General features: G+C 41.0%; 1 protein-coding gene across 1 annotated transcript in view; it reads right to left on the bottom strand.

The window, feature by feature from the left end:
* FNDC1 (fibronectin type III domain containing 1) overlaps nucleotides 1–26924 on the bottom strand; it is a 101217-nt gene that overhangs the window by 11101 nt on the left and 63192 nt on the right. The window contains exons 12-18 of the mRNA XM_038526470.1: nucleotides 25946–26046; nucleotides 23456–23567; nucleotides 22105–22521; nucleotides 10827–10895; nucleotides 8882–9025; nucleotides 6578–6808; nucleotides 3249–3357 (exon numbers count right to left, since the gene is read on the bottom strand). Of these exons, the coding sequence (XP_038382398.1) occupies nucleotides 3249–3357; nucleotides 6578–6808; nucleotides 8882–9025; nucleotides 10827–10895; nucleotides 22105–22521; nucleotides 23456–23567; nucleotides 25946–26046 (1183 nt within the window). The remainder of the gene's footprint in view (nucleotides 1–3248; nucleotides 3358–6577; nucleotides 6809–8881; nucleotides 9026–10826; nucleotides 10896–22104; nucleotides 22522–23455; nucleotides 23568–25945; nucleotides 26047–26924) is intronic.

Here is a 26924-nt window from a genome sequence, read left to right as displayed (position 1 = left end):
TCCTTTTTAAATTTCATTAAAAAAAAAAAAGATATGCACAATTAAGTACATAAGAGTTTCCAAGTCTCAGTTTGCTCAGTAGTCCGTGTTTTCCCAATTATGCATACTTTATTCAGCGGTTATGGAGTTATTTAAGGCAAAATCCTGCAGGCAGTGGGTTTGGCATACGTCAATGATACTGGTCAAACTTTACAGATACTTTTTCTTTTTCCTTAAAAAGGGAAATTAAAACCTAAGGGATGACATATCCTCAGAGGCTACATGGGATATTGCTGCTGAACATTTCCTCAGCTGTTGCTTGAGTGGTCCTGACACCAGAAGGAATCAGGGCTTGACGACTCTGGAGATGGCACAGGATGCCAGACTGGGCTGACGCCTTGACTGTATCAATTCTGTCTCCCTACTGAAACCCAAGCATTCTTCTCGTCTACTTTCTCCATCCACACACTCTGTCCTCCAACAAAGTCCACAGTGGCCCAATTTCAAAGATGTATTTCCATTTGAACCTCACCTAATGTGTCAAAGCAAATTTAAATACACAATGCTGAAAAACATGAAATTATGAGGGAAAAATAAGGTTCCTATGTTCAAAACCACATTACATTTAGTTTCTTCCAGAAACCAAAATATATATCTCACACTCCGAATAATCTCTGCCTCACCCAAGTTACAAGAGCAACCCATGCCTTATCTTCTTAGATGAGCTCTTGACACCTTCTTTTGAATAACCTCCCACAGTTGAAATCTTTGTGTTTTAAGTATTGATGAAATATGCAGGTTCAGAAAGTGATCTGGGACAGAATTAGGTGAACAAGGTGTGCAATACCCCCGTAAAGTCAAAAACAACATTCAGTTATAAAGAACCAAAGCTGGTATTTTCTATTCCAGATCATCTTGAGGGGACTGACTTCTTGTGTTTCCTATAGGGACTCTGCGGTGCGTTCCTGAGAAACCCTGAGGACAGTACTAACAGGCACATGCAGCCTCCATGGAGGCTGGATGGAGGCATGGAAGAAGGTCATGGATCACTAACATGGGCCCACCAGAGCTGTTCTGCATCAGTGTAATGCAGGGAAACAATGAGCATCCTTACATCAGGCTGTTCACAGGGGTTTTGAGGAAATCTGTGGAAGAGCCATGTGTGGTCTGTGCCCCGGCCAGCACCTTCCATCAGAAGAAGGAATAATTGAGCAGGCATACCAGGGAGAAGCTACAGTAGCAGCTGCTGTTCCTAACCTGTCTATCAGGACACTGAACATGGGTGGAGGGTAGGACAGAAACTACAAGAGACTCCCAAGCCCACTGGGACCAGCCTGTCCAGTCTCCTCTCCTCCTGCTCCCACCATACTGGCTTCCTTTTCTTCCTAGAACACACCATGCTTTCGGCATCCCTTTTCTGCCCAAAGCTTGGCATCACCCCACCCACCTTCCCTAAGTTAAATGCTGCTTATCTATTTCCCCAGGGAAGCTCACCTGACTGCCCTCCAATCCCCACAAGCTCAGGAAAAAAGTCTCTCTTAGGATACTGATTGGTCAAAGTTTGTATTTATGCTGTTGCTAAATTATCTGTCTACCAAACTGTGAGCTCCATGAGGCCTGGGCCATGGTGTATCTTACAGCCCACGCCTCCCACCCTACTGCACTCCCCCATCCCCTCCCCCTGCTGCTCCCACCCTGGGTCTGTCCTCAATGCAAAACCTGGTGCCTGGTGCAGAGCAAACTCTAAGTGCGGATTGAAGGAACGGTGGGCACTCCTCTATACCTGTTCAAATAGTGACTACACAACCATCTCCTGATATTCAAAACTCAAGATCAGCCTGGCAGCAAAAGTTGTAGAAAGAACATTGGCAGGAGGGGTAGGGTGGGGTGGGTAGCGGGGTCAGGAGAGGGGGATTCAAGTTCTACCCCAAGGCTGTGATGGGAAAGCACTGTCACTCTGCACACAATGCAGAAAATTGAGTGTTGACCCCACTGTCTTAAATGTGTTGTTTTTGTTTGCTTTAATTAATCCATTTTTCCTCACTATTAGGGAAAAATAAAGAAAAGTATTTTCTCAGGTTCCTGTGTTGGTCCTTGCTTTTTATTTGTCAGATCCTCAAATTCATAATAGTTTGTGAATGTTCAGCTCAGGTAAGCTCACATGGCACCTCCAATGCCTGGAGAAAAGTTCTCAGCTAGTTCGGAAGTGTCTCGGTACCCATGGCTATTAACCAGTTTTTATCTCCCTTGGCACATTTCTATCGAAGGAGAGTGTTTTGTTTCAATCTTCTCCATGTTCCTACAACTATATAGGAAATGATAGGTCTCAGGCTCACAGACCCATCACTTAGAGCTCTTTGCTCCATAAATTTAGGGATGGATGTGACCATGGGATGCTGGACTCATTTGCTTGGGCTTGAGAGAGACAATCATTAAATATTCAAGAAACTGCAGGCCCCCTGGAAGCCTGGAATTGACCATGGTGGAAGTATTACACTACAGAAAATGGTAAGCACCATAAACCAGGGATTTTTTTTCCCCAGAGAGCTGGTTTGCACACACACCATGCATGACCCTCACATGCTTGGTGCTTTGCTCATTTTCACCCACCAGGAGAGCTTTCCTGATGATCATTACTATCAAAACCAGATAGTGTAAAGGAGGGAATATACCCACTCTCTTTGTAACGGTGGAAACAAGCCTTGTAGCTTTCATACTGAGCGCCACGAACTCTGGCTCCTACACAGACCTCTGGCCAGCCAGCGCCACCCAGTTCAGTAAGCCATGTTTGTGCCCTTATTAGTGTGTAAAATTCACCTTTCTAAATGGTCTTAACTTCCACATCATAGAGTCTGAGTACCAGTTAACTTATATGTTTAGCAATCGCTGCCCCATTAATGTCACATATGATACACATAATTTCACAATGAAAGCTATGCTGCCTAATGCCACCATCTGCACATGGATCGGTTCTCTTTCAACACACAGAACAACTTTTCTTTCCCCAATGGTAGGGAGCATTTAGTCTCTGTAAAATCAGTAACAGGATATAAACACAATAGACTAACAACTATAATGATACAGTATTTTCTTCTAAGAGAGATATAGTGACATATGGTGCATATTCATTGATATTCCATGGGAAGTAAACAGACTACAAAATAAATCATAAAACCTTTGCATCGATCTTTTCATTTTCAACCTGAGGATACCTGTGACCACACACCCAGATCCTTCTCTGTCTCTTTCTAGTGACTGATACATCATACCTTGTGTTTGGCTTCAGGTTCTCAATGGGCAAATGAGTTACTGAGGAAGCTTGGGTGGACCACTTGTTCCTAATGAAGTCTTCATAGGATGCACTGTAAACCAGGTAACCTGCAAGTGGAGACAAAGAAGAGCCTGCTGAGCATCAAGGAAACCACATCACCCAGGAGGCATGCGTGATGGAGGAGGATGGGGAGGAGGCAATGGCACAGAAGCATTCCCTTCTGAGAGAACAGTTGAAGAACAGGAGCAAGTGCATGTTGCGTCTGGATGGGGTATAAAGTTGGTACCTTCTGGTGAATTCAGATGTGGATAACAAAATTGCACACACTTCTTGACAACTGCTGGTTCCCTACTTCTCTTCCTTCTCTTTATCTCCTACATTTCCTGGCCTTCTTCATTTCCTCAGAACTAATCACCTTGACTGACCTTGACAGCACAGAGGAAAGGGCGGCAGAAGAAAAAGTGGTGACTTCCACACAGGTATTTAAGAATTTCCTGGCAGAGATATACACAATTGTCCTTCACATGAAATGAAGGGATTGTTGATGGTGAGTGCTGTGTGTGTGTTTGTGTGTGTGTGTGTGTGTGCACATGTGTACAACTGAAAGACCCCCAGACTCTTGGTGGCCTCCTCATCCATCTGGTGAAGGCTCTCCTTTGGTTGCTAGTTGTTGAATATCTGTGACTGTCCCTGACCTCAATGTCTGGTGACAGCAGTCAGGCAGCTCTTTCTGCCCTCTTTGCTATGTATGGACGCCAGCGGGCCCCTGACACATGCTCAGCCTTCAAGGAGGCCTCAGAAGGGCCGAATGAAATTATGTCGCAGCTCAGCACCTCCTCTACATTAGTCTCCCATGTTATACACAAAGGAAGAAAACATTTGTGAGGCATTTCCTTTGTGCCAAATATTATTTTAAACACATTCAACCAAGTTTTATTTTGATTAGTTCTCTGGCTCCTAATATGTAAGCATTGATATCCCCACTTTGACACAAGAGACAACTGAGTCTTAGAGATGTTAAATATTTTAGTTCACATCCATGAATTCATTTAACAGATATTTACCATGTGCTTACTATTTGTCAGGCACTATACTCAATGCTGGAGTAAATTGATAAAATGGCAACTCATTTTATCAGAAACTGAAGGAGCAGCAGGGCAGACAGACAAGCAGAATTATACGGCTGTGATGAGAACCACAAAAGAGTAATCCATGTGCCTGGAGGGGTGTTCTGAAGGGGTTCTGAAAATAGGGCCAAACGCTGAAGGATGGAAGCACTTAAGGAGCATGATAGGAGGTAGGGAAGACTCCAGGTGGAGGGAATACCAGGAAGGAGGATAACGAGGGAGGAACCAGTAGGAGATGGTCTCAGAGAGATATGGTGGGGGAACAAGCATGAGATGAAGCTAAGGAAACGCAGAATAAAGAAAATGGTCAGTCCCCTTGGGTCATACAGGTTTTTGCTTTTCATTCTAAAAGAAAGGGGAAGACATTACAGGGTAGCACAACCACATTGTCCTGGATGCCTCCCTCTGGTGCTGAGTGAAACAGATCAGCTATGGAGTATGGATTGGGTGGTCTAGCCAGCCAGCCACTTTTAGAATATCCAAGTGACAAGTGGCAACAGCCCAGGTTAACCTGGCAGTTAAGGTAGAGAAATGGATGGTTTCATGAGAAACTTGGAAGGTAAAATTGATAGGATTCAGTGATGAATTGAATATGGTGGGGAAAATTAAAGAAGATCTAAAGACAATCCCATGCTTACAGAAATGGGGTGGGGAGTGGAGTCATTCTCTGAGACAGGAAACCCAGATCAGCAAGTTTGGGAATAAGAAGGATCATGAGTTTGATTTTGGATATGCTGAGTCTGAGATGCTCTGGAGACATCCTGGTGATGATACCAAGTGCCGATCCCATTTTAGTGTTTGAAGCTCGGAGGAAAAGCAGGCCTAGCCTTGAGCTATAAATCAATGACTCATCTCCAGGATGAATTAAAACCATGTTCCTTGGGTGAGATCCTGGACAGAGAGAGGATGGAGCAAAAAAGAAAGAGGAGTTGAGACCAAGCCTTGAGAAGTTCCAACATTTAATGTTGGGGCAAAGCAGACAAGCCTGGGAGAGAGACTCAGAGGTTGAGAGAATAAGGTCACAGGTCGAGGAGGAGGAGGAGGTCAACAGCATTGAATGCATCTAAGATGCAAGCTACTTTACTGAGCAACCTGTGACTGCTGATTACTTTCGCAAGAGCAATTTTGGTGACATAAAGAGAATGGATTGGAGTCACGCAGCTAACCAACGGCACACCGGAACTAGAAGCAGGTGTCCTGGGCCCTAAAGCCCTTTCCACACTGTTCCCCAGAGGAATTCATTCTTCTCTTTCTGAAACAAATACTGTGTGAGAACTTGTGAAGAGCTGCGGCTCTCTGCACAGGATTTCCTCCTCTGATGATGACAGTGATGTCAAGCCATGTGTGCTTATAGTGGTGCGGTACGTTACAACGGCTGGTGCTCATTTCATTTACTGATAAAGAACTCCCATTATTTCCTCCTTTAGCCTTTTGGGGTATGTTGCTTTTCCTGCGCATTGCAGGGCTGTCATGTGCTGAAATGTTCTATGGTAATCAATTTAGCAGCAGCTGGCATGGCTTTAAATTGGGAATGTCCAAGTCCCTGTAAATACCTCATCCACATTATCTATGCTAGGGGCATGAGTACCTGTGATTAGGGCCCTGAGGTTTAGTTTCAGATTAGGTGTAGGATATATGATACCAAATTTTCCAGGGAGCTTTGGACAGCTTGGGACTCACATTAATAAGAACACGTGGTTCCAAAACATACCCTCTATAGGGTAATACAGGAATCCCATCTGAATTAAGTCCAGAGACAGTCTTGGTCCCAGGGTTGACTCTTATACGAAGCTGGTGCACATTATGAGGTCTTTCATCACCTGTGCTGCAGGATCTGACCTTACAAGTGGCTATGTGGACTCCCTGACCATGTGTGGGATTATAGAACGTTAGAGATACAATCATATTTTGTAAGGAAGAAACCAAAGTCCAGAGAGATGAAGTAGCTAGTTCAAGGTCATACAAACCAATCTGGGACTGAGATTCAGAACTTCTGACTTCCACCCAGTACTCTTTATACTACTTCACAAGGCTTCCCTTGTGGCCTATATTTCATCCTTTTAGAAGGAGGCATTTGCATTCATCCAGCCAGCCAGCCAGCCAGCCAGCCATCTACTTATCCATCATCTATTCATCCCTTATATTCTTGATTTTCCACCTATAGATCAATGGGAACTCTGAGCATCTGCCTTGGACACACCTGTTACCACATCTCCTGGGGTGGCTTTGTCCCAGTCCACAATGACAAAGGAGTGGCAGCCTTCCACAGCGACCACAGTGATGTTGCGAGGGGGATGCTGAGGAGCAAGGTCACTCTTCCTCATGTCATTTGGAATGATTTCATCCAGGCTATCCACTTGAAAGTGATCCAGAGCATCCGTCAGAGAACATGGGGCTGATGGGTCTTTACTTAGGTATGTCACATAAGGAGCTGGAAAAGAAGAGAGATACCCAACTGTATTGTTGGAAGTTTTCTCCAGAGGCAGAATCATAATGTCTGGTCCATGGAGCAGATCCACCATTCAGTCTTTCCATGCTAGACGGAGGCTCCAAGTGCCATCAGCCCTGATGCTAAACTCAGAAACACATCCTTAGCTCTCCTTATTTGATCCACACGTTTACATCTTCCAATGTAGTAGTTTGTAAAGATCCTGTCAACTCATCAGCATCAATGACTATGTGTTCAAAGTAACTCTGAAAGACCCCCAAACTATAATTCAATGTAGTATAAGTCTGCAGCATTCTGCCTTTTGTATGCCCAGACATTTGGGAAGGTATGTGTTGGGTCCAACTAAGACTTACCTAGAGCTCTCTTGGCACCATTCACTCCCTAGACTGTCTTGGAACAAAATATACAAACAAACAAACAAAAACCTTGATCAGGATATATAGCTTCTAGCCTTCCATCCTGGGTGGCCTTCCCTAGAGCTTCAGGGATACCCATAACCATCTGGAATATTTGCACAAGGCCAGGTCTGATCAGCCTTTATAACATTACTGCTAAATACAATAAAGTTATTCATATTTATGGACAGGTTCAAGGTTTTCTACACACATTATCTCATTGGATACAATTTCTACACTCTATCCCTGGAAATAAAGCAGGACATGGACTGATATCCCATGTTTCAGCTGAGCCTACTGATGCTGAGAGGGCCCACGAAGTTAGGGTCAAAAAGGAGACTACATCCAGCCCACATCTCCTTATTATATACCCTCTTACATATAAGAAATGTCAAGGAATGGGAGCTGGGGCTTCATACATGCAAGACTCTCAAGTGCTTTTAAGTAACAATTTCTAGTACTTTCTAAATGTTCCATTGCATCTTTTGGTACAGATTCTCATTCTTGGTGGCCACTGGGGCTAAAAGCAATTTTTAGATCTTCTATTTTCCAATAATTTGCATGCAATCAGGTCTTGAGAGCCTGTCAATGGATCTAATCAGGAGGTTCTGGGGTTTAGATGAAACCACTAAAATCTTCTGTGCTACAGACATAGGACCAGCCAGACAAAAGTAAGCCTTCTGGTCTTCGGTAGAGTTCTGTGGAACAGCAAATGATAGCGCTGAAAGCATTTTCATTTCTGTCCTGGAGCCACAGAGAGGAAGACCAGAACATCCAGTGAATTCAGCCAGGCTGCTTAATGCCATGGGCCAGCATTAGCGCTTGCCTCAGGAATGCTACCTCACATTAATATTCTTGTTCTTCAAGCACATGAAATTTAGACACTCAATACTACATCTTGGCTGGCAAGAGCAGTTCTCTGCTTATGGCAGAACATTTGTTTTGGAAACAGAAAAGTGTGATATTGGTTTAAGCTGTTGCCTGTCTCCACTTGGTAATATTTTTTTCCACTTAGTAGTGTATTAATCTAACTGTCTCGTTAGTGAAGTTCATTAAGGGCATGGGAAAAGAAGACTCCCGAAGGGAGTGAAGCACAGTTTAGTGAAATAGAGTTTTCTCTCAAAATTGTTTAATAACTGAGAAAGAAGAGTAAACTTCTAGATCCCAAGTCCCCGAGGCTAATGAAAATTACAGAAACAGAAGAAAACCAGCTTTGGCTCTGTGGCACCGTAAGAAGTATCAGTAGCTCAATTCAGTAAGCTGCTCATCTTTTAGGAAGAACTTAACAATGTATAGGCAAGGCTTGGACACCCCAGCTTGGGGAAAGTTACTGGAACAAAAATAGTCATGTGTTCTGGTCCTGAGGATGTTTACGAGTGTTCCTTCCCCTTGGTCTATACGAGGCAGCCTCTCAAAGCTCAACTCTGTTGGATACCAAACATTTTCCTGTATAATCCCCTCCCTTGACTCCTGCAGAAAGCAAGCTTATGTGCCTTCAAGCAGGACTGACTCACTGAGTCACCCCAAATGGAAACTTCACTCTGGGAAAGCTTCTGCTCCAAATGCGCTGCCTCAGCCAGGCCAAGAAATTAGTTATGCTCTTCCTCAAAGAAAAAAAGTTAAAAATCCATGTTTCTCTGATTAAGGAAGTTCTATTTACCAACAAATCGTTTCTTTCCAGCCAGATCGAACTCTTCTCCAGGAAAGGAGCTGATGGAGCCTTCCACCGGGATGACCTCGGGCACCGCAGCCGTGGTGGAGGGTCTCGTGGTGGTCGGTGGCCTGGAGGTCTCAAACTCATAATCTGAAATGATATGAAGGCTTTGCATTTGGGCCCTTCCAGAAAAGGAGCACCATGAACAGCCAAGAGATACCATCTCAACATTCAACTCAAAACTAAAGCGCACACACATACACCCCAAAATAAATGCTGTGCCTGAACATAATCTGTTCCTAATGAAACAATATTCTTCCCACTCAGTCCCCTCAGAAAAGCAGCTGTAGATAAAAGAAAGGAAGAGGAAAAGGAAACACGTATGAGCAGAAAAATGAGGTTTTACAGTTAGAGCTGGAACCTTAGCATTCAACCGGTGTAGCATGCTCCTGTTCCTGGCCCCTGGCCATTCTCCGCCTACATAATTTTCTCTTTCAGAGCCATAAAAGATTCACATCAGAAAATAAACTTGATTTTTAAAAAATTTACCTTCTGCCTATGGGCCTCTTTGCTGGGGAGGGGGTGAGATGAATTCTATTTTAAAAACTAATCCTTTAATGTTTAAAAAAGAAAACTCTGCTCCCTTTCAACTGCTCAAGATAATAAGAAAGTAAGAAACAAGCACAGTATTTTCAAAGGTGCTAAGAAACTTTTTTCTTCTGACATCTGTTGTTTTTAAGTTAGTTTTTTTCTTAAACTGTGAGATGAGGGGCACCTGGGTGGCTCAGTGGTTGAGCATCTGTCTTTGGCTCAGATCTTGATCCTGGGGTCCTGGGATTGAGTCCTGCATCAGGCTCCCTGCAGGGAGCCTGCTTCTCCCTCCACCTAAGTCTCTGCTTCTCTCTGTGTGTCTTTCATGAATGAATAAATAAAATCTTTAAAAAAAACAACTGTGAGATGAAACCACTAATTCAAACTTCACTATGACTGCATCAAAGGTGACATTATTCTCACATTGGTGGTTTGATGGCACTGGAGCCACATATATCAGCAGACAAGGAAGAACCAAAGTGAGAATATCCTGAGTGTCAAAGGCCAGCCTTACAGTGGGGACAAGATGCCCAAGCAAAAACTGCAGACACAACTTATAAAACACACAGAACCGCCACAGAGTCATGAATAGAATAACTGCACTGGTTACATTTACTGAATGGCTGCTCCAGATTCTACCCAAGGCAATTTGCATTCTTAATCTTATAAGCTTACCCCTACTTGAAAAAATTCTGTGATAAAAAAAAATCAACATTTCCATAGCATTACTTTTTTTTTTTTTTTTTTTTTTTTTGAGAGAGAGAGAGAGAGAGAAAGTGACAGAGCATGGGCATGCTCACAAGCCAGGGGAAGGGGGGAGAGGAAGAGGCAAAGGGAAAGAGAGAATCTCAAGCAGGCTCCACACCCAGCACAGAGCCCAGCGGAGGGCTCCATCTCATGACCCTGAGATCATGACCTTACCCAAATCAAGAGTCAAATGCATAATCAACTAAGGCACCCCAGCACCCTCAGAGCACTGCATTTTTAAAAAGAAAAAATCTAATTAGAAAAGGAGAAAAAAGAGAACAATGAAAGGAGCCAAGAGAGAAAGCAGAGTGATGGGTTCAACCAGTGACAGTAGAAGTTCACAAATGGCGGTGGAAGTGGAGGTCCAGACAAGCAACCCGGGAATTCCAGGGTAGGGAGAGAATGAGAGCTGCAATATGGGGGCCACATTCACATATGAAGCCCACTGTTTTTCTTTGGATCAAATATGAACGGGGATGGTAACTTATAAGCTGGGTTATAGCTACCTTCCCTGAGTATTGCCATGCAGCCCAAGTTCTGAAGGAAACTCCAAAAATTGAGATCATCCACTTAGTAATCAAAATGAGAGAAACTGTGTAAAATCAGTTCATACCTTCGTCATAGATAACGTACGCCTCTTCTGTGGGCATTGCAGTGTCAGTCTCCAATCCGGAGAAATCATCTAGTGAACAAAGAGGGGTGAAAGGCTTCTTCTCAGTGGCTGGGAATTGTGCCTGGGGCACAGTGTTCAACCCCTACCATCCTTCCACAGGGGTCAGCTGCCAGGCCAGGGCCACCCAGCTTTCTCAGAAGGAAGACTTCCTCTCCTGTACTCTCAGAGAAGGTGCTCAGAACACCACCTGGGCATCAGAGGAAAGCCACCTCTCTCAGCAGCCCACTCCCCAGTATAAAGTGCCTTCTGACCTCCCCTCCACACACCGTGTCCACCTACCCACCTGCCCAGGCAGCTCTCAGGAGGCTGGCTCAGCAGGTCACAGACCTGAGAATAGGCATTCTCAGAAAGCAGGAGAGTGGGAACTGCTGCCCAGGGTGGGGATAAAAATCCTTCAACCTGTGAGCTCCCTCGTTCATCACCCCTTCATCCTCTCTATGCACTCAATCTTGCCACAATCACATGTTCTGGAAGCAAGATGATTTTCTGCCTCTCCTACATTCTACCTTCGGGCAAATCACACCAATGTAAGTTCCCTATGATTCACTGCTTGCCTTCTAACCCCCCACCCTTTCTGGTAGGAAGCCCACAGCCCAGGGCCTATGAGATGCCCTGACACCTGCTTCACTATTGAGATGGTGACCCTCGGTGTGTTCTGATGGGGCCAAAGGATGTCAGCAGGACAGAGATTGTAAATTACCATCTACCCTTCAGGGCTCAGACCTGTCATTTCAAGAACTATTAAGACATAATCTTTCCTTAGGTCATTCCAATGTCAATATTCTTGGATCCAAGAGGAATTACTTCTGGGTTGTTTCAAATCAGACAGTTTTCAAGTTCACACCACCCAGTTTGGGGCTATCTTGCCTTTGTTTCCTTGGATGCCATTTTCTTTTCCTTGTCAATTTAACTTTTAAGAACATAATCTTGTTTTTCTTCATTCTTGGTTCACATTTGTTTCTTTTCATTATTATTTTTAGCCAAATCAAAAAGGAATAATTGAATAAATGAATACTTTTTACATCCCAGAGTGAAAAAGAAAAGGGAAAATGATAACATTTCCTTGCTGGATTCTCTCTGTTGAGTGTAATTCCTGAGGTGCTGGAATACTGGAGTATGCACAGCAGGCCACAGAAATGATGCCTTTTACCTGCAAACTGGGATTGCCTCTTCAGAGAGTGTCGGTTAGGTCTTCTGGCAAAAGTAAACATCCTACTGAGAGATTTAGTGCTCTTTTTTTCCCTTAAGCTCAAAGTCAGGCATAATTTTCCTAAAATAGCACCATCTTAGCTCCAAGTAAAAGTAACTTCCAGATGTAAGAAAGTGTATTTTTTTAAAAATTGGCCATAAGAATTTGTCCCACCTGATTGCCATTTCGAAGCATTTGGAACTACATAAAACTAGATGCTTTCTACATCAACTCAGCGTCAATGTCAAAAGCTTCCACTTCTTCACATAAAAGAGCCACAGATGGCAGCCACCAACATGGTAGTATGGTTCATTCTCTTGAGCAGTGTATCCAAATGGTCATGAAAAAGAATGAGTGTAAGATGTCACCAAATATTTAGGGCTTAGCTCAAGAGATATTTAACAAAACTATTTAAAAAATTCTGAGTAGAAGTTTAGAGAAAAGGTAAAAGCCATTTGAAAACCAAGGCTATCTGTAAACTGTACAGTTGGTCCAGTTCCACTGAATTTTCAATTATTCCCCTTGTATTTTCTGTCTTGAGAGTGAGCTGTAGATGGGTAGAATGGTTTTCCATAATGACTGATATTTTTCTGACACATGTTCCAAGATCATGTTACAAATTATTGAAGATGTTCAGCTGGCTCAAGCATGCATGATAATCCACTGTAGAAATGGAACCTGAAAAAAAAAATCACTGACTTTTACTTCTCAATTAGAAAAATGGAGAATGCCTATAGCTTCAGATATTGCTTAGATACCTGAAGATAAGTAATTAGGTATCATGAAGAATATGAGATGAAGTAGAAAACACTGTCTCTACTGCAAGAAGTTTATTATCTAATGGGGAAGTCAGATCAAGCAAAAAGGAGGTGTGTGTGTGTGTATGTATGAAGAGAGGGAAGTGTAAAATCAACAACTGAAAACAAGCATATAATTTACATCTGTGCTTCCAGGAATATACATAAACATATGGCATCCATAACAAATGAGGAAGTACATAAATACTGCTTGAATTCCTGGAATGACTGAATGACACCAGGTTATTCCTAGAATGTTATTTTAAAGTAGTGCTTTAAAGGAAAAGGGGTGCATGATTTAACCAGAGGAGTCAAGACTTTGATATTTGAAAAGATTATTTTAAAATTGGAGGGCTAGAAACAAAAATTTTGGACTTTGCCAGGGGAATGTAATAACAAATGGGTGACTAGGTGGGGGGTGTGGAGTAGGGGGTCTTAAACGGCAGGTATTCATTCAGTGATCACTAATGCAGGTGCTAGAACATAAGCACTATGACAATGAACATTTCAGGCTACTAGCCTGCAAAGTGCCATGGCCAAAATGTTGCTCACTAAATGCTGGCTATGTATGCCTGGAGCTCCAGCACTAATGGACTGCACTAATACAACAAAAGAGAAAGTGCATAAGGAAAACACAAACTTGAAAGCACAGTTAAGAGGCATGGAGACAGGATACAGGTAGTTCTGCAGTTCATGTGTGAGGGGGAGTCTTGGGACTGTCCCTCAGCTGACATCAGAGCCTCTTAATCTCTTTGCTTTTGGTATCATTACAGGAATTACAAAATAAATATCAAGGCCACTACGAGGTGTTTGACCAAGAAATGACAAACTCCACCGTATTTCATAGATAATGCACAGGATTTTCCAGAGTAATTGTGACTGCTTTTCATATTATAAGCCATCTTTAGAAGCTAATTCCCACTGAAGATGCCTGCTCCTTTGCTTCTATCCAACATTGGCCCTGACAAGTTTCATCCCAATGATGAATGAAGCAGGGACTCTGTGTGGTAGCCCCAGGCAAGTGGAGGCTGGTGGAAGGAAGCCCAAGAAAGAATAACAATTTGAGTATTGGGCCAAAAGGGCCAGCCTAGAGATGGAGAGAATAATGCAAATGTAAGAAGTATGATGAAGGGGAGCAGATGATGGCAGAGTAGGAGGGACCCCTAAGCTCCCCTTGTCCCATGAATACAACTAGATAACTATCAAATCATTCTAAATACCCCAGAAATCAACCTGAAGACTGACAGAAAAAAACTTCACAACTAAAGGGAGAGAAGAGGCCACACTGAAGAAGGTAAGAAGTGTATAGATTCAGCTTGGAAGAGAAACAGATCATGGCTACTGTGGTGGAGAGGGAGCCACCGTCACAGAGAAGGGCAAGAGACATACTAGCATGCATGGGAAAAATGAACCCCCATAGCAACTGGCTTAGAAACTGAGAAGGGCCAAATTTCGTGACTTCTAGCAACCAGTGGAGCTTAAAGCCTAGAGTTTTAAAGGTCAGTGGGTTTGGCTCTGGGAGAGCCCAGAGGACATTGAAGCTGCCCTTGAAGAAAAGAATGAGCAAACAGCCATGGATATACAGCGTGGAAATAATGATCTGGAGAACACCTGGAGCACATAATGAAGAGGTTATTTACTCATCTCGGAGTGAGTCCCAGAGAGTCAGCACTCACAGAGAGACCACTCCAGGAACAAAGGAACTGTCAGGCATTATTTCCCTCCCCTGCCTATCCACATAAGCACAAGGCCACCTACAGGAAGCAGCTCACAGACACTAGCTACCAGACTTGCTTACACCAAGCCCCACCCCCCAAACTCTGGAAGAACTGCCCTTCTGAGTCACAGATGCCTCATTCCCAGCATGACAGGCCCCCTCCACTAGAAGACCAGCCCAAACTGCCGCCAGCACCTCATCTTCTGACCCAGGAGTTTTGCAGCGCCTCAGTTCTGGCAGTGGTGGTGACAGGTCTCATTTCACAAGCAGACCAGGACATACCTGGTCGAAACTTGCCAAATTCAGACTAGGGACCAAACATTACCTACAACAGACAAAGAGAGCTTATGTAGATGGCTGGCCTGAAGGACAAAGTGGCCAGGACACAATAGCAGTAGAGCACATACAGCCCATATTGGAGATACTCTTAGAAGTACCAGGCCCTGATGAATAGGGGATACTGCTCTGCAGGGCACTAAAGGACCTCTTCTTCATAAAGCCATTATCTTCGAGAGCAGGAGACATAGCTGACTTTCCTAATACACAGAAATAGGCAGAGAGACTTAGACAAAATGAGAAGACAGAAGAATGTGTCCCAAATGAAAGAATAGAACAAGGCCACAGCCAGAGATCTAAACAAAACAGATATAAGTAACATGCTTGATGGAGTATTTAAGGCAGTGATCATAAGGATACTCATCAGACTTGAGAAAAGAGTGGAAGACATCAGTGATACCATTAACAGGGAGATAAGAAATAACATAGCAGAGATAAAAGGCTCAATAAATGAAATGAGAAACATGCCTGATGGAAGGAGTGGCAGGCTGGAGGAAGCATTGGGATGAGTTAATAACCTAGAAGACAGAATAATGGAAAGTAATCAAGCTGAACAAAAGAGGGGAAAAAAGAATTATGCAAAGTGAGAATAAACAGGGAACTCAGTGGCTCCATCAAATGTAATAATATTTGTATTACAGGGGTCCCAGAAGAAAAGAGGTAAAAGGGGGCAGAGAATTTATTTGAAGAAATAATAGCTAAAAACTTCCCTAATCTGAGGAAGGAAACAGAAATCCAGATCCAAGAGGCACAGAGACCCTTCCTCTGCCAAAAACCAACAAAAGCAGATCTACACTTAAACATATTGTAATTAAAGTGGCAAAATTTAGTGATAAAGAAAAACTATTAAAAGCAGCAGGGAAAAGAAGACAGTTACATGGAAAGGAAATCTGATAAGGCTATCAGCAGATTTTTCAGCAGAAACTTTCCAAGCCAGAAAAGAGTGGCATGATATACTCAAAGTGTTGAGTGGGAAAAACCTGCAGCCAAGAATACTGTATCCAGTGAGGCTATCATTCAGAATAGAAGAGATAAAGAGTTTCCTAGACAAACAAAAACGAAAAGAGTTCATAACCACTAAACCAGCACTGCAAGAAATATTAAAGGGACCTCTTTGAGTGGAAAGGAATGACAGTATGAAGGTAGGAAACACAAAAGCAGTAAAAAGGAATAATTCTGTAAAAAATAAGCCAGGGAACTCACAAAATAAAATATGTAAAATATGACGCCATATATCTAAAACATGGAGGGGAGAGGAGTACAGAATGGGTTCAAACTTAAATGACCAGCAACTTAACATAGACTGCTACATGCAGATGATGTTATATATAAACCTAATGGTAACCACAAATCAAAAACCCCTAATAAATATGCAAAGAATAAAGAGAAAGAAATCCAAATATATTACTAAAGAAACCCAGTAAACATCGAAGAAAGACAAGAAAGGATCAGAGAAAATCTTCAGAAACAATCACAAAACAAGTAATAAAATGGCAATAAACATATAGCTATCAATAATTACTTTGAATGGAAAGGGACCAAATGCTTCAATCAAAAGACAAATGATGACAGAATGGATAAAAACAAGATCCATCTAAATGCTGCCTACAAGAGGCTTATTTTAGACCTAAAGACACCCGCAGATTGAAAGTTAAGGGATGGAGAAACATTTATCATGCAAATGGATATCAAAAGAAAGCCAGAATAGCAAAATTTAAATCAGATAATATAGACTTTAAAACAAAGACTATGATAAGAGACAAAGAAGGGCACTACAAATAATAAAAGGCACAATCCAATAAGAGGATACGATAATTGTAAATATTTATGCACTCAACATAGGAGCACCTAAATGCATAAAACAGTTAGTAACAAACACAAAGGAACTACTCAATAATAATAAAATAATAGTAAAGGACTTTTTTTTTTTTTAAGTAAAGGACTTTAACATCCCACTTACATCAATGGCCAGATCCTCTTAACAGAAAATCAATAAGGAAACAATGGCTTGGAATGACACTAGACCAGATGCGTTTAACAAATACATATTTAGAACATCCCACCTTAAGACAACAGAATACATATTATTTTCAAGTGCACATGGAATATTCTCCAAAACAGATCATATATTAGGCCATAAAATCAGCCTCAACAAATTAAAAAAAATTGAAATCATACCACACATTTTTTTCTGACCACAATATATGAAACTAGAAGTCCACTAGAAAGACCACAAATACATGGAGGTTAAATAACATGCTACTAAACAATGAATGGACCAACCAGGAAATAAAAGAAGAAATTTAGAAAGTACATAGAAACAAATGAAAATGAAGCATATATACACACAAAAAGAAAACACAACAGTTCAAAATTTTTGGGATGCACCCAAAGCTGTTCAGAGAGGGAAGTTTATAGCAATACAGGCCTACCTCAAGAAGCATAAAAAAAAAAAAGTTTCAAATAAACTTATACCTAAGTGAGCTAGAAAAAAAGAAGAACAAACAAGACATAAAACTATTAGGATAAAGGAAATAATAAAGATTAAACAGAAACAAAAATAATAAAACAGATCAATGAAACCAGGAACTGGTTCTTTCAAAAGATCAACAAAATCGATAAACTTTTACCCAGATTCATAAAAAAAAGGGAGAAAGAGGACTCAAATAAATAAAATCAGACACAAAAGAGGAGGAATAATAACAAATGGTACAAAAATACAAAGGATTATAAGGGAATATTATAAAAAACTTTATGCTAACAAATTGGACAACCTAGAAGAAATGAGTAAATTCCTGGAAACATATAACTTCCCAAAACTGAATCAGAAAGAAATAGAAAATTTGAACAGACAATTACCAGCAAGGACATTAAATAAGTAATCAGAAAATTCCCAACAAACAAAAGTCCAGAACCAGATGGCTTCACAGGCAAATTCTACCAAACATTTACAAAATACTTAACACCTATTCTCTCAAACTATTCCAAAAAATGAAAGAGGAAGGAAAACTTCTAAATGCATTCTATGAGGCCAGCATTATTCTGATATCAAAACCAGATAAAGACAGCACAAAAACAAAAAGAACTACAGGCCAATATCTCTGATGAATATAGATGCAAAAATCCTCAACAAGATATTAGTAAACTGAATCCAATGATACATCTTTTAAAAAATCACTCACCATGATCAAGTGGAATTTATGCCTGGGCTGCAAGGGTGGTTCAATATTTGTAAATCCATCAACATGATATATCACATCAGCAAAAGAAAGGATATGGGCAGCCCCGGTGGCTCAGCGGTTTAGCGCCACCTTCAGCCCGTGTGATCCTGGAGACCCTGGATGAAGTCCCACTTCAGGCTCCCTGTATGGAGCCTGCTTCTCCCTCTGCCTGTGTCTCTGCCTCTCTCTCTCTCTCTCTCTCTCTCTCTCTCTCTCTCTGTGTGTCTCTCATGAATAAATAAATAAAATCTTTTAAAAAATAAAATAAAAATAAAATGTGTATGGAACTACAAAATACCCTGAATAGCTAAAGCAATCTTGAAAAAGAAAAGCAAGGCTGGAGACAACAGTATTCTGGACTTCAGAGTTGTCTTAATCAAAACAGTATGGTACTGGCACAAAATAGATACATAGATCAATAGAACAGAATAGGAAATCCAGAAATAAGCCCACAATCATATGGTCAATTAATCTTTGACAAAGCAGGAAAAACTATCCAATGAGAAAAAGACAGTTTCTTCAACAAATGGTGTTAAGAAAACTGGACAGCAACATGCAAAAGAATAAAACTGGACCACTTTCTTACACCACACACAAAAAGTAAATTCAAATGGATAAATGACCTAAATTTGAGATCTGAAAGCATAAATATCCTAGGAAAGAACATAGATAATAATTTCTCTGACATTGGTCATAGTAACTTTTTTTCTAGAAACGTCCCCTGAGGTAAGGGAAACCAAAGCAAACATAAACTACTGGGACTACATCAAAATAAAAAGCTTCTGCACAGCAAAGGAAACAATCAACAAAACTAAAAGGCAACCTATGGAATGGGAGAAGATATTAGCAAATGACATATCTGATAAAGGGTTAGTACCTAAGATATATAAAGAACTTCTACAACTCAACACCAAAAGAAATCCAATCAAGAGATGGGCAGAAGACATGAACAGACATTTCTCCAAAGAAGACATCCAGATGGCTAGCAGACCCATGAAAAGATGCTCATGATCACTTATCATCAAGGAAATGCAAATCAAAACCACAATGAGATATCACCCCACACCTGTCAGAATGGCTAAAATAAAAAACACAAGAAACACAGGATGTGGCCAGGATGTGGAGAAAAAGGAACCCTCGTGTACTGTTGGTGGGAATGCAAGCTGGTTAAAAATAGAAGGACTCTACAATCCTGCAATTGCAATGCTGGGTACAATCCTGCAATTGCAATACTGGGTATCTACCCAAAGAATACAAAACTAATTCAAAGGGATGCATGCACCATTATGTTTACAGCAGCATTATTTACAATAGCCTGGTACCCTGCTGGTGGGAATGTATAATGGTGCAGCCACTAAGGAAAACAGGTTAGCTGTTCCTCCCAAAGTTAAACACAGAGTTACCATTGGACACAGAAACTCTCTTACCAAGTATATGCCCCCAGATAATTGAAAATGGTGTTTTAAAAAATTGTACACACTTCTCATAGCAGCATTATTATTACAGCCAAAAGGGGAAAACAACCCAAATGTCCAATCAATAAATGGATAACCAATAAATGGATAAAATGTACTTTACCCACACAACAGAATATTAATCAGCAGTAAAAAGAAAAATGTACAGATCTGTTTTACAACATGGATGAAACTTGAATACAAATCAGGCTAAGTGAAAGAAGCCAGATATCTTGTAGGATTCCATTTATATGAAATGTCCAGAATAGACAAACCCATAGAGACAGAAAGTGGATTCGTGGTTTCCCAGGCATTAGGAGGAGGAGGGAATGAGGAACGGCAGCTGATGGATATGGGGCTTCTTTTAGGGTGATGAAATTGTTCAAGAATTTGATGGTGGTGATGGCTGCACAACTCAGTGAAAATACTAAAAACCACTAAACTGTACACTTCAGAAGGGCGAACTTTATGGTATGTGAATTAAATCTCAAAACTATAATTTAAAAATTTTAAAATAACTATGATTAGAATTAATACAAGAAAGAAAATAAATTTGTTAATGGAGCAGCATAAATAAAAAAGGGAGATCAGCCATATGGAATATTTTTTAAAATAATAATTATCGTACATCATAACATTATATAAAGATTATATGTTCCTCTCCGTGAATTTACTTTTTTCCCAAGACTTTGTATTGATTTGTACTCATTTTGAAAATGCTGCCTAGAGGCAAATTAATAATTAACATTTGGCTACTAATTGGGCCTGGGCTCGGGAAGTGAAAGGATGACATAAGTGAAGTGAAAAACATAACCATATATCATGATTTCCCCCTCAAAAAAAAAGAAGAAACAAAAATACCGATAAAAACATGGACTTTCATGCCAAATAAAAGTCCAAAAATCCGAAGTAAATGAAAAGAAGATGCCATAAGCCCTCCATAAATATAGACCAAAGAAAATGCAAAATATTCATAATGGTTATAATTCAATCCAAATCCAATATAGTTACTCTTCTGTTTGCAATTATTAAATAAATAATTGTTCCAATTATACTTAGATTTAAAAAAAAAAAAAAACAACACATCAATGTATGTAGAAGTAAAACGTCAAGGGAAGCACATAATATTTTCATACCAGAAATCCAAAGGTAAATTCCAATTCGTGCTCACTGGAGAAAATGATAGTGTGCGAATCTTCTTCACGATGGCCCTCCTATCAGCATGTTTCCTTGTCCTTTGGTGTCAATTTTTAGATGTGTCCAATGTTCCTGTTTATTTGGGGCTTTTCTGTGAGAAGACTGACTTCAAACAGAATTCCCATTTTGAATACAGCATTCAAGTTCAAGCTTATTACAGTCAACAGGGCTGCGTAAAGAATTCTGGGCGTGCAAAATGATTCCTGAAACGAAGCACCTTCACTCTGTATCAGCTTAAAAAGACGTAAGTTTCACAGCCTACATTGTGATTCATTTCAACCTAAGGGAAAGAAGGTGAATTTGTCTCCTCCGAGCCTGACATAGATGCAAGATGACCTCTTCCAAAGCAGCCTGAACAGAGACTAAGCCTAAAAGATGATGACTTTGCAGCTCCACGATGACCCGGCCAGTGTCCTTGCTTCCATTCTTCAGGGGGTACTGGCCATTTTCAGCAGGAAGACCCGGCGGGGGCAGAGGACAGTCCTGACTGGGTGCCCCACAGCAAAGGAAATAGCACAGTCCTACCCTGCTGCCCCCAGAGGCCACCTATGCAAGGATTAGCATTTTGCAAAGGGAGAACTGATGGAGAAAGTGTTCAGCTGGCAAATGCACTTAGAACATTCTACTTTTCTTGGAACTCACAAGGAGCTTATTCAATGATCTGAACAGGGACACCTGGGTGGTTGGCTCAGTGGCTGACCATCTGCCTTTGGCTCAGGTCATGATCCCAGGGTCCCGGGATCAAGTCCCACTTTGGGCTCCCCGCAGGGAGCCTGCTTTTCCCTCTGCCTATGCCTCTGCCTCTCTCTCTGTGTCTCTCATGAATAAATAAATTTTAAAAAATGATCTGAACAATCCAACAGTAAGAAATCATTAACCTTGTTTAAAACTAATCACAGAATCTTCTTTTAAAATAAAATGACATGTTGAAATCTACAAATGTCTAGTAATGCACACTTGGGGAAACGCTAGTGTATACTCGTAATGTTTCACATTTTAGCTAAATTTTTGACGTGGGTTATGATAAGGGTTGCCAGATAAAACACAGGATGACCACTTACATCTGAATTTTAAATGAACAGCAGATAATTTTTCATATTAAGTATGTCCCCTGTCATACTTTTATTTGCTAAATCTGACCACCCTGGTTGTGACACAGGACCCCTGAACGAAGCTTGGGTGACTAGAAACGCCCCTAGTTGCCATCCTACTGTGCCCCCTCCTTACCCCTCCTGGAGCTTTTGGGACCTTACTCTGAAATGCTATATGCTAGTTGCTCAGGCCACCATGACAATGAAGGCTGTTACCTTCTTCAGGGTAGCACTCTGGGAGCCCACTGGAGCCCGTTATGAGGTTGCCATCTTCATCATGCCGTTCTAGGGTCCCAGGGGGACAAGTGGGAGTGGGGGTGGTGGGTTCAGGGGTGGTGGTGGTGGTGGTGGTGGTGGTGGTTGTCTGTGTAGTGGTTCGAATGGTGGTTGTTGGGCGCGTAGTGGTGGTCGTGCGGCGGGTGGTAGCAGTCGTTGGCCTCGGGGTCGTCGTGGTAGGTCGTGTGGTTGTGATGGGGGCACGGTTGGTTGTTTTGACAACCTCCAAGCCCACTAGAGGCTTCCCTCCAAGACTCAGAATAGGCTTATCCTGGGCACTGGCCAGGGGTTTGCCGTGCCGCCCCTGCCCAAAGAGGGGCAGGCCATCAGGGCTCACCACAGGGGTCCCTCCCAGATCTGAAACAAAATCAGACAAAAGCTATCTTTGGAAATCATCCAGAGAAAGTAAAAACCAACTGCAAAGCATCTTCTCAAAGTTTATGGCTTCTTAGATTTGAATCAGTAAAAAGCAAAGGAAATACTAAAAGCATATCCAGCAAGGGTAGCAGTATCTGCTGCGATCCAGAAATTTCTGGCCTTAGTATATTGTCCCTTACTCTGTATTACCTTAGATACTGTGTGAATATTTCATCAATATGCCCATTACCCTGAAACAGCTCTTAGTCTCTAGTCCGGAAAGTAATTCTTTCCTCCTCTTGACTCCTACAACTAAGGAGGAAGAGTGTTACATTGTACTCAGGGTGGCAAACTTAATCTGTCAAGGGCCAGAGAAGATAGAGGGCCAGATATTTTAAATTTCATGTCTCAGCCTCTCAATTCTGCCATTATAGGGGAAAAAAAGCATAGAGAATATACAAACAAATGAGTGTTTCTGTGTTCCAATACAACTTGGAATATGGATACAGAAATGTGAATTTCATAGAATTTTCATGTTACAAATATTATTATTCTTTGATTTTTTTTTTTTTTTTGCAATCATTTGAAAGTGCAAAAACTATTTTGAGCTCACAGACAGTACAAAAACAGGCAGCAGACAGGGTTTGGCCTTCATGCTGTCATTTGCTGACTCCTACTGCTCTACCCTGTCCTATCTCAAGAAGGAAGTCAAGCATCACCTTTTCTGGAGGGTGGAGTCTGTAGGGTGAGGTCTGTAGAAAGAGTAGAACTATAGCTGTATCAGGGAAAATGCTAAGCTCATCCCCTTTGGGGTACTCCTTTCCATCTGGCTAAAAGTAACTGGATCAAGGGCCCCCATTAAAAGTGAGCAGGGGGTTGTTATTCCACAGCTAATTCAGAACACTTTTGTTGCCCTAAAACCATCCTCACTTACCCACAATAGTGCGACCGTCTCCTCCTAGTTTAATCCGAAGAGGATTTCCTTGTGAATCCTGGAGGTACCTTCCTTCTGCATTCAATACTAACCCACGATCGAGATCCACGACCTAAACCCATGACACAGATTACAGAATATTCTGAGCGTGAATCCACCTACACAAACATAGGCACGAAGCTTCCACAGAAGGAAACCATAACAGGAGTAAGAAACATTATTTTTGCCCACATCATTCACAAGGTTTAATAAGAACAAAGTGCAAAAGGGTCCCCTTTCATATGATAATTGCTTAGAGAATATATAAAGAATATATAAATTGAATATATAAATTGAGAATATATAAATTGTCTTAAGTTTCTCAAATAATGCAAAAGATGTTGAAAATACTGCTCTCATTTAGTATGCTGTGTGTAATGCTGAAAAGCAGCAAATAACTAAGTGGTCATCAGTGGAGGGAACGGATTAAATAAAATATGGCTCATCCATACAGTGGAATACTAGGGGCCAATGAGAAGGATTTGGAAATTCTGCATATATTGACATCCACTGCTATGGACTCATATTACGGACTGACCATTTTGCAGAATAAAAATATAATCAGGGTTGCTTGGGTGGCTCAATCAATTAAGCCTATGACTCTTGGTTTTAGCTCAGGTCATGATCTCGGCATCATGAGATCGAGCCCCATTTGGGCTCTGCACTCAGCACGGAGTCTACTTAGGGTTCTCTCTCTCTCTGAACTCTCTCTCTCAAATAAATAAATAAATAAAATCTTTAAAAATATTTTTTCATTTGTGTATATAACATATATTCATTTGTGTACGTAAGCTTAAAACTGCAAAGAAAAATAATCTAGATGGACATATCCCAAACTGTTAGCAGTGGTTCTCTCTGGGGAGTGGTTTGGGGTGTTTATTAGCTTAGAAATAATATTTTCCCTATATTTCTGAATTGTTTCAACTTCTTGACATGAACATGTATTGCTAGTGTATTAAAAACATGAAATGTTTCTGTCTGGCTGTTCATGTTGAAAACTGAAGTTGCTATAACAAAGACAATTTAATTTGTCATTAAATTGCCCAATACAGAATGCAGGCAAAAATTCCATATTCTAAGGAATTATAAAACTTTTGGGGTGGGGGAGAGAAGCTATTATTATCCCTGTTAGGGATAAGCTCATGCTCTACACTGGTGGTGTAATGAAAATTGCTTACAATGACATTTTGCTTTAATATACATTCTTCCTTTGTAAATTCCTGTTCCTTTGAGAAATGACAAAAATGTATCTTTTTATCAGTGACTAAAAATTTCCTGAAGTCTCTCAGTATGTCTTCCTAAAACTTACTGCCATAAACGGGAAGTTTTGACTGGGAATCCCTAGTCGTGATTCTCTGAAGAAATATTTTAAATCTGGTGAACATTTTAGTTGTTCTGCCCATTACCCTCTAACCTGCTAAAACAAACAAACAAACAAACCCTAAACAGCCCCAGGAAGTGAAAGTCATTTAGCTTAAACTATATAGAACACTAGCAGCTTTTTTTCAGCCAAACAACAATTGTTGGAAATATTCAAAAGGTGATCTGATAAAAACTGCCCATTTGATCCAGGGTTTTCTGGTTTGTTCATTTGCTTTTACCCTGCTTTCTTTTACAAAGGATTTGGGACAATTTACAGAAAAATGTGTATACACATTTGGCACCGCCTGCAGCCAGGGCGTGATTCTGGGGGCCCGGGATCGAGTCCCACATCGGGCTCCCTGCATGGTGCCTGCTTCTCCCTCTGCCTGTGTCTCTGCCTCTCTCTCTCTAGCTGTGTCTCTATGAATAAATAAATAAAATCTTTAAAAAAATATTTTAAAAAATGTGTATATTAGTTAATCAAATAATAAAAAAATAAAATAAAATGAAAGCTATCAAAGGTGGAGGAAAAGAAGTCCATTTGAGAGGCTAAGCATTGGGGCCCATGTAATTGCTGTGGGGTTGGAACATACATTTGTGTGATCTTCCTAACCAGTCAAAGCAAACAAGAAATAAAGGCCCACTTATCTTATTAGCTATGAGAAGAAAGCAAACCAATTACTCAGGAGAATAAAATATTTTTTTTTCTTTTTTTTTTTTTTTTTTTAATTTTTATTTATTTATGATAGTCACAGAGAGAGAGAGAGAGGCAGAGACACAGGCAGAGGGAGAAGCAGGCTCCATGCACCGGGAGCCCGATGTGGGATTCGATCCCGGGTCTCCAGGATCGCGCCCTGGGCCAAAGGCAGGCGCCAAACCGCTGCGCCACCCAGGGATCCCTCAGGAGAATAAAATAAAAGATCTTTCTGAGTACTGGAAGAAACAATATACAAGTATATTAATGTATGAGTGGTTAAAACTGGAGAAGAGAAACGAAAGACCATTTCATTTATTTCTACACAATGCCCACCATTTTTCTCTTCCCAGCAGCATGAAAACAACTGGTATGTGTAAAGAAGTTTACCCTACCCACTTTGTTCCTTGTGGGCCATTGATAATTCTTTGTCCACTTGGTTTTCCGTTACTACCAGGAAGCACTTTCCCTTCTACATTTGGACTGCCATTATAACCTACATGGCACACAAAACAAAACAATAGCAACAACAACAACAAAAAAAAACCAACAGAATCTGGTAAGTTCAACACTCCTGTAAAGTTGGCTTCATACCACACTCTAACTAGTAACATGTCATTTTGAACAGAAATACTAAACAGAATTTTAAACCAATAACTGGTATATATTAGATGACAGTCTTAAATCAGGACTTCTAAATACCAAATACGGACATCTATTAAAAGTACAATAAAGTCACAGTTTTCTGACAATATTGAGGAGAGGAGTCCAGCATAAGTAAATTTTCTCAATAAAGCTTAAGACGGTAGTGGCTATAGCATTATTTTAGCCAGTTGGAAGATAGAGGGAAGGAAGGTTAGAAGGATCAAGAAAACTATCTCTAAAATAGACTAGATGCTGTCCTGGTCTTCCCAGCAGCTTATACTAAACCCAACATCTATTTCTAGCTGAATCAGGTCCAATCATCAATCACCAAGTGTAAATGCTCAGTGCTGACTTCTGTGGGCCTGCTTGAGAAACGTTTGCTCAGAGCAAAGTAGAAGGTCCAGTTAGCTGTGCCTTCATTTGCTGCTCTTTCTGTTCCTAGCACCTGCCCTTCCTCTTTATCTCTGCATTTCTTATCTGTTTCAGTTAGTAGAGGTCTGTTCTGGAAGCACTGTGATCCAGCCCCACCCATGGCACAAAGTATTTGGGCTTTCTGACAACTATTTGTAGGTCAGAGACTTATTTTTCTTGCTCAAATCGTTAACAAAAAATAAATATTTATTGAATTCCTGCTATCTACAAGGGAATGTGGATTTTATATCTGTTATCAGGGTCTTAGGTTTGCTTAAAATAGTCCATTTTAAATAGAGAACTGACCTCTATACAGGA

The sequence above is a fragment of the Canis lupus genome, chromosome 1, assembly GCF_011100685.1.
Source record: "Canis lupus familiaris isolate Mischka breed German Shepherd chromosome 1, alternate assembly UU_Cfam_GSD_1.0, whole genome shotgun sequence".
NCBI lineage: Eukaryota > Metazoa > Chordata > Mammalia > Carnivora > Canidae > Canis > Canis lupus.
This window is presented reverse-complemented; position numbering and strand designations above follow the sequence as displayed.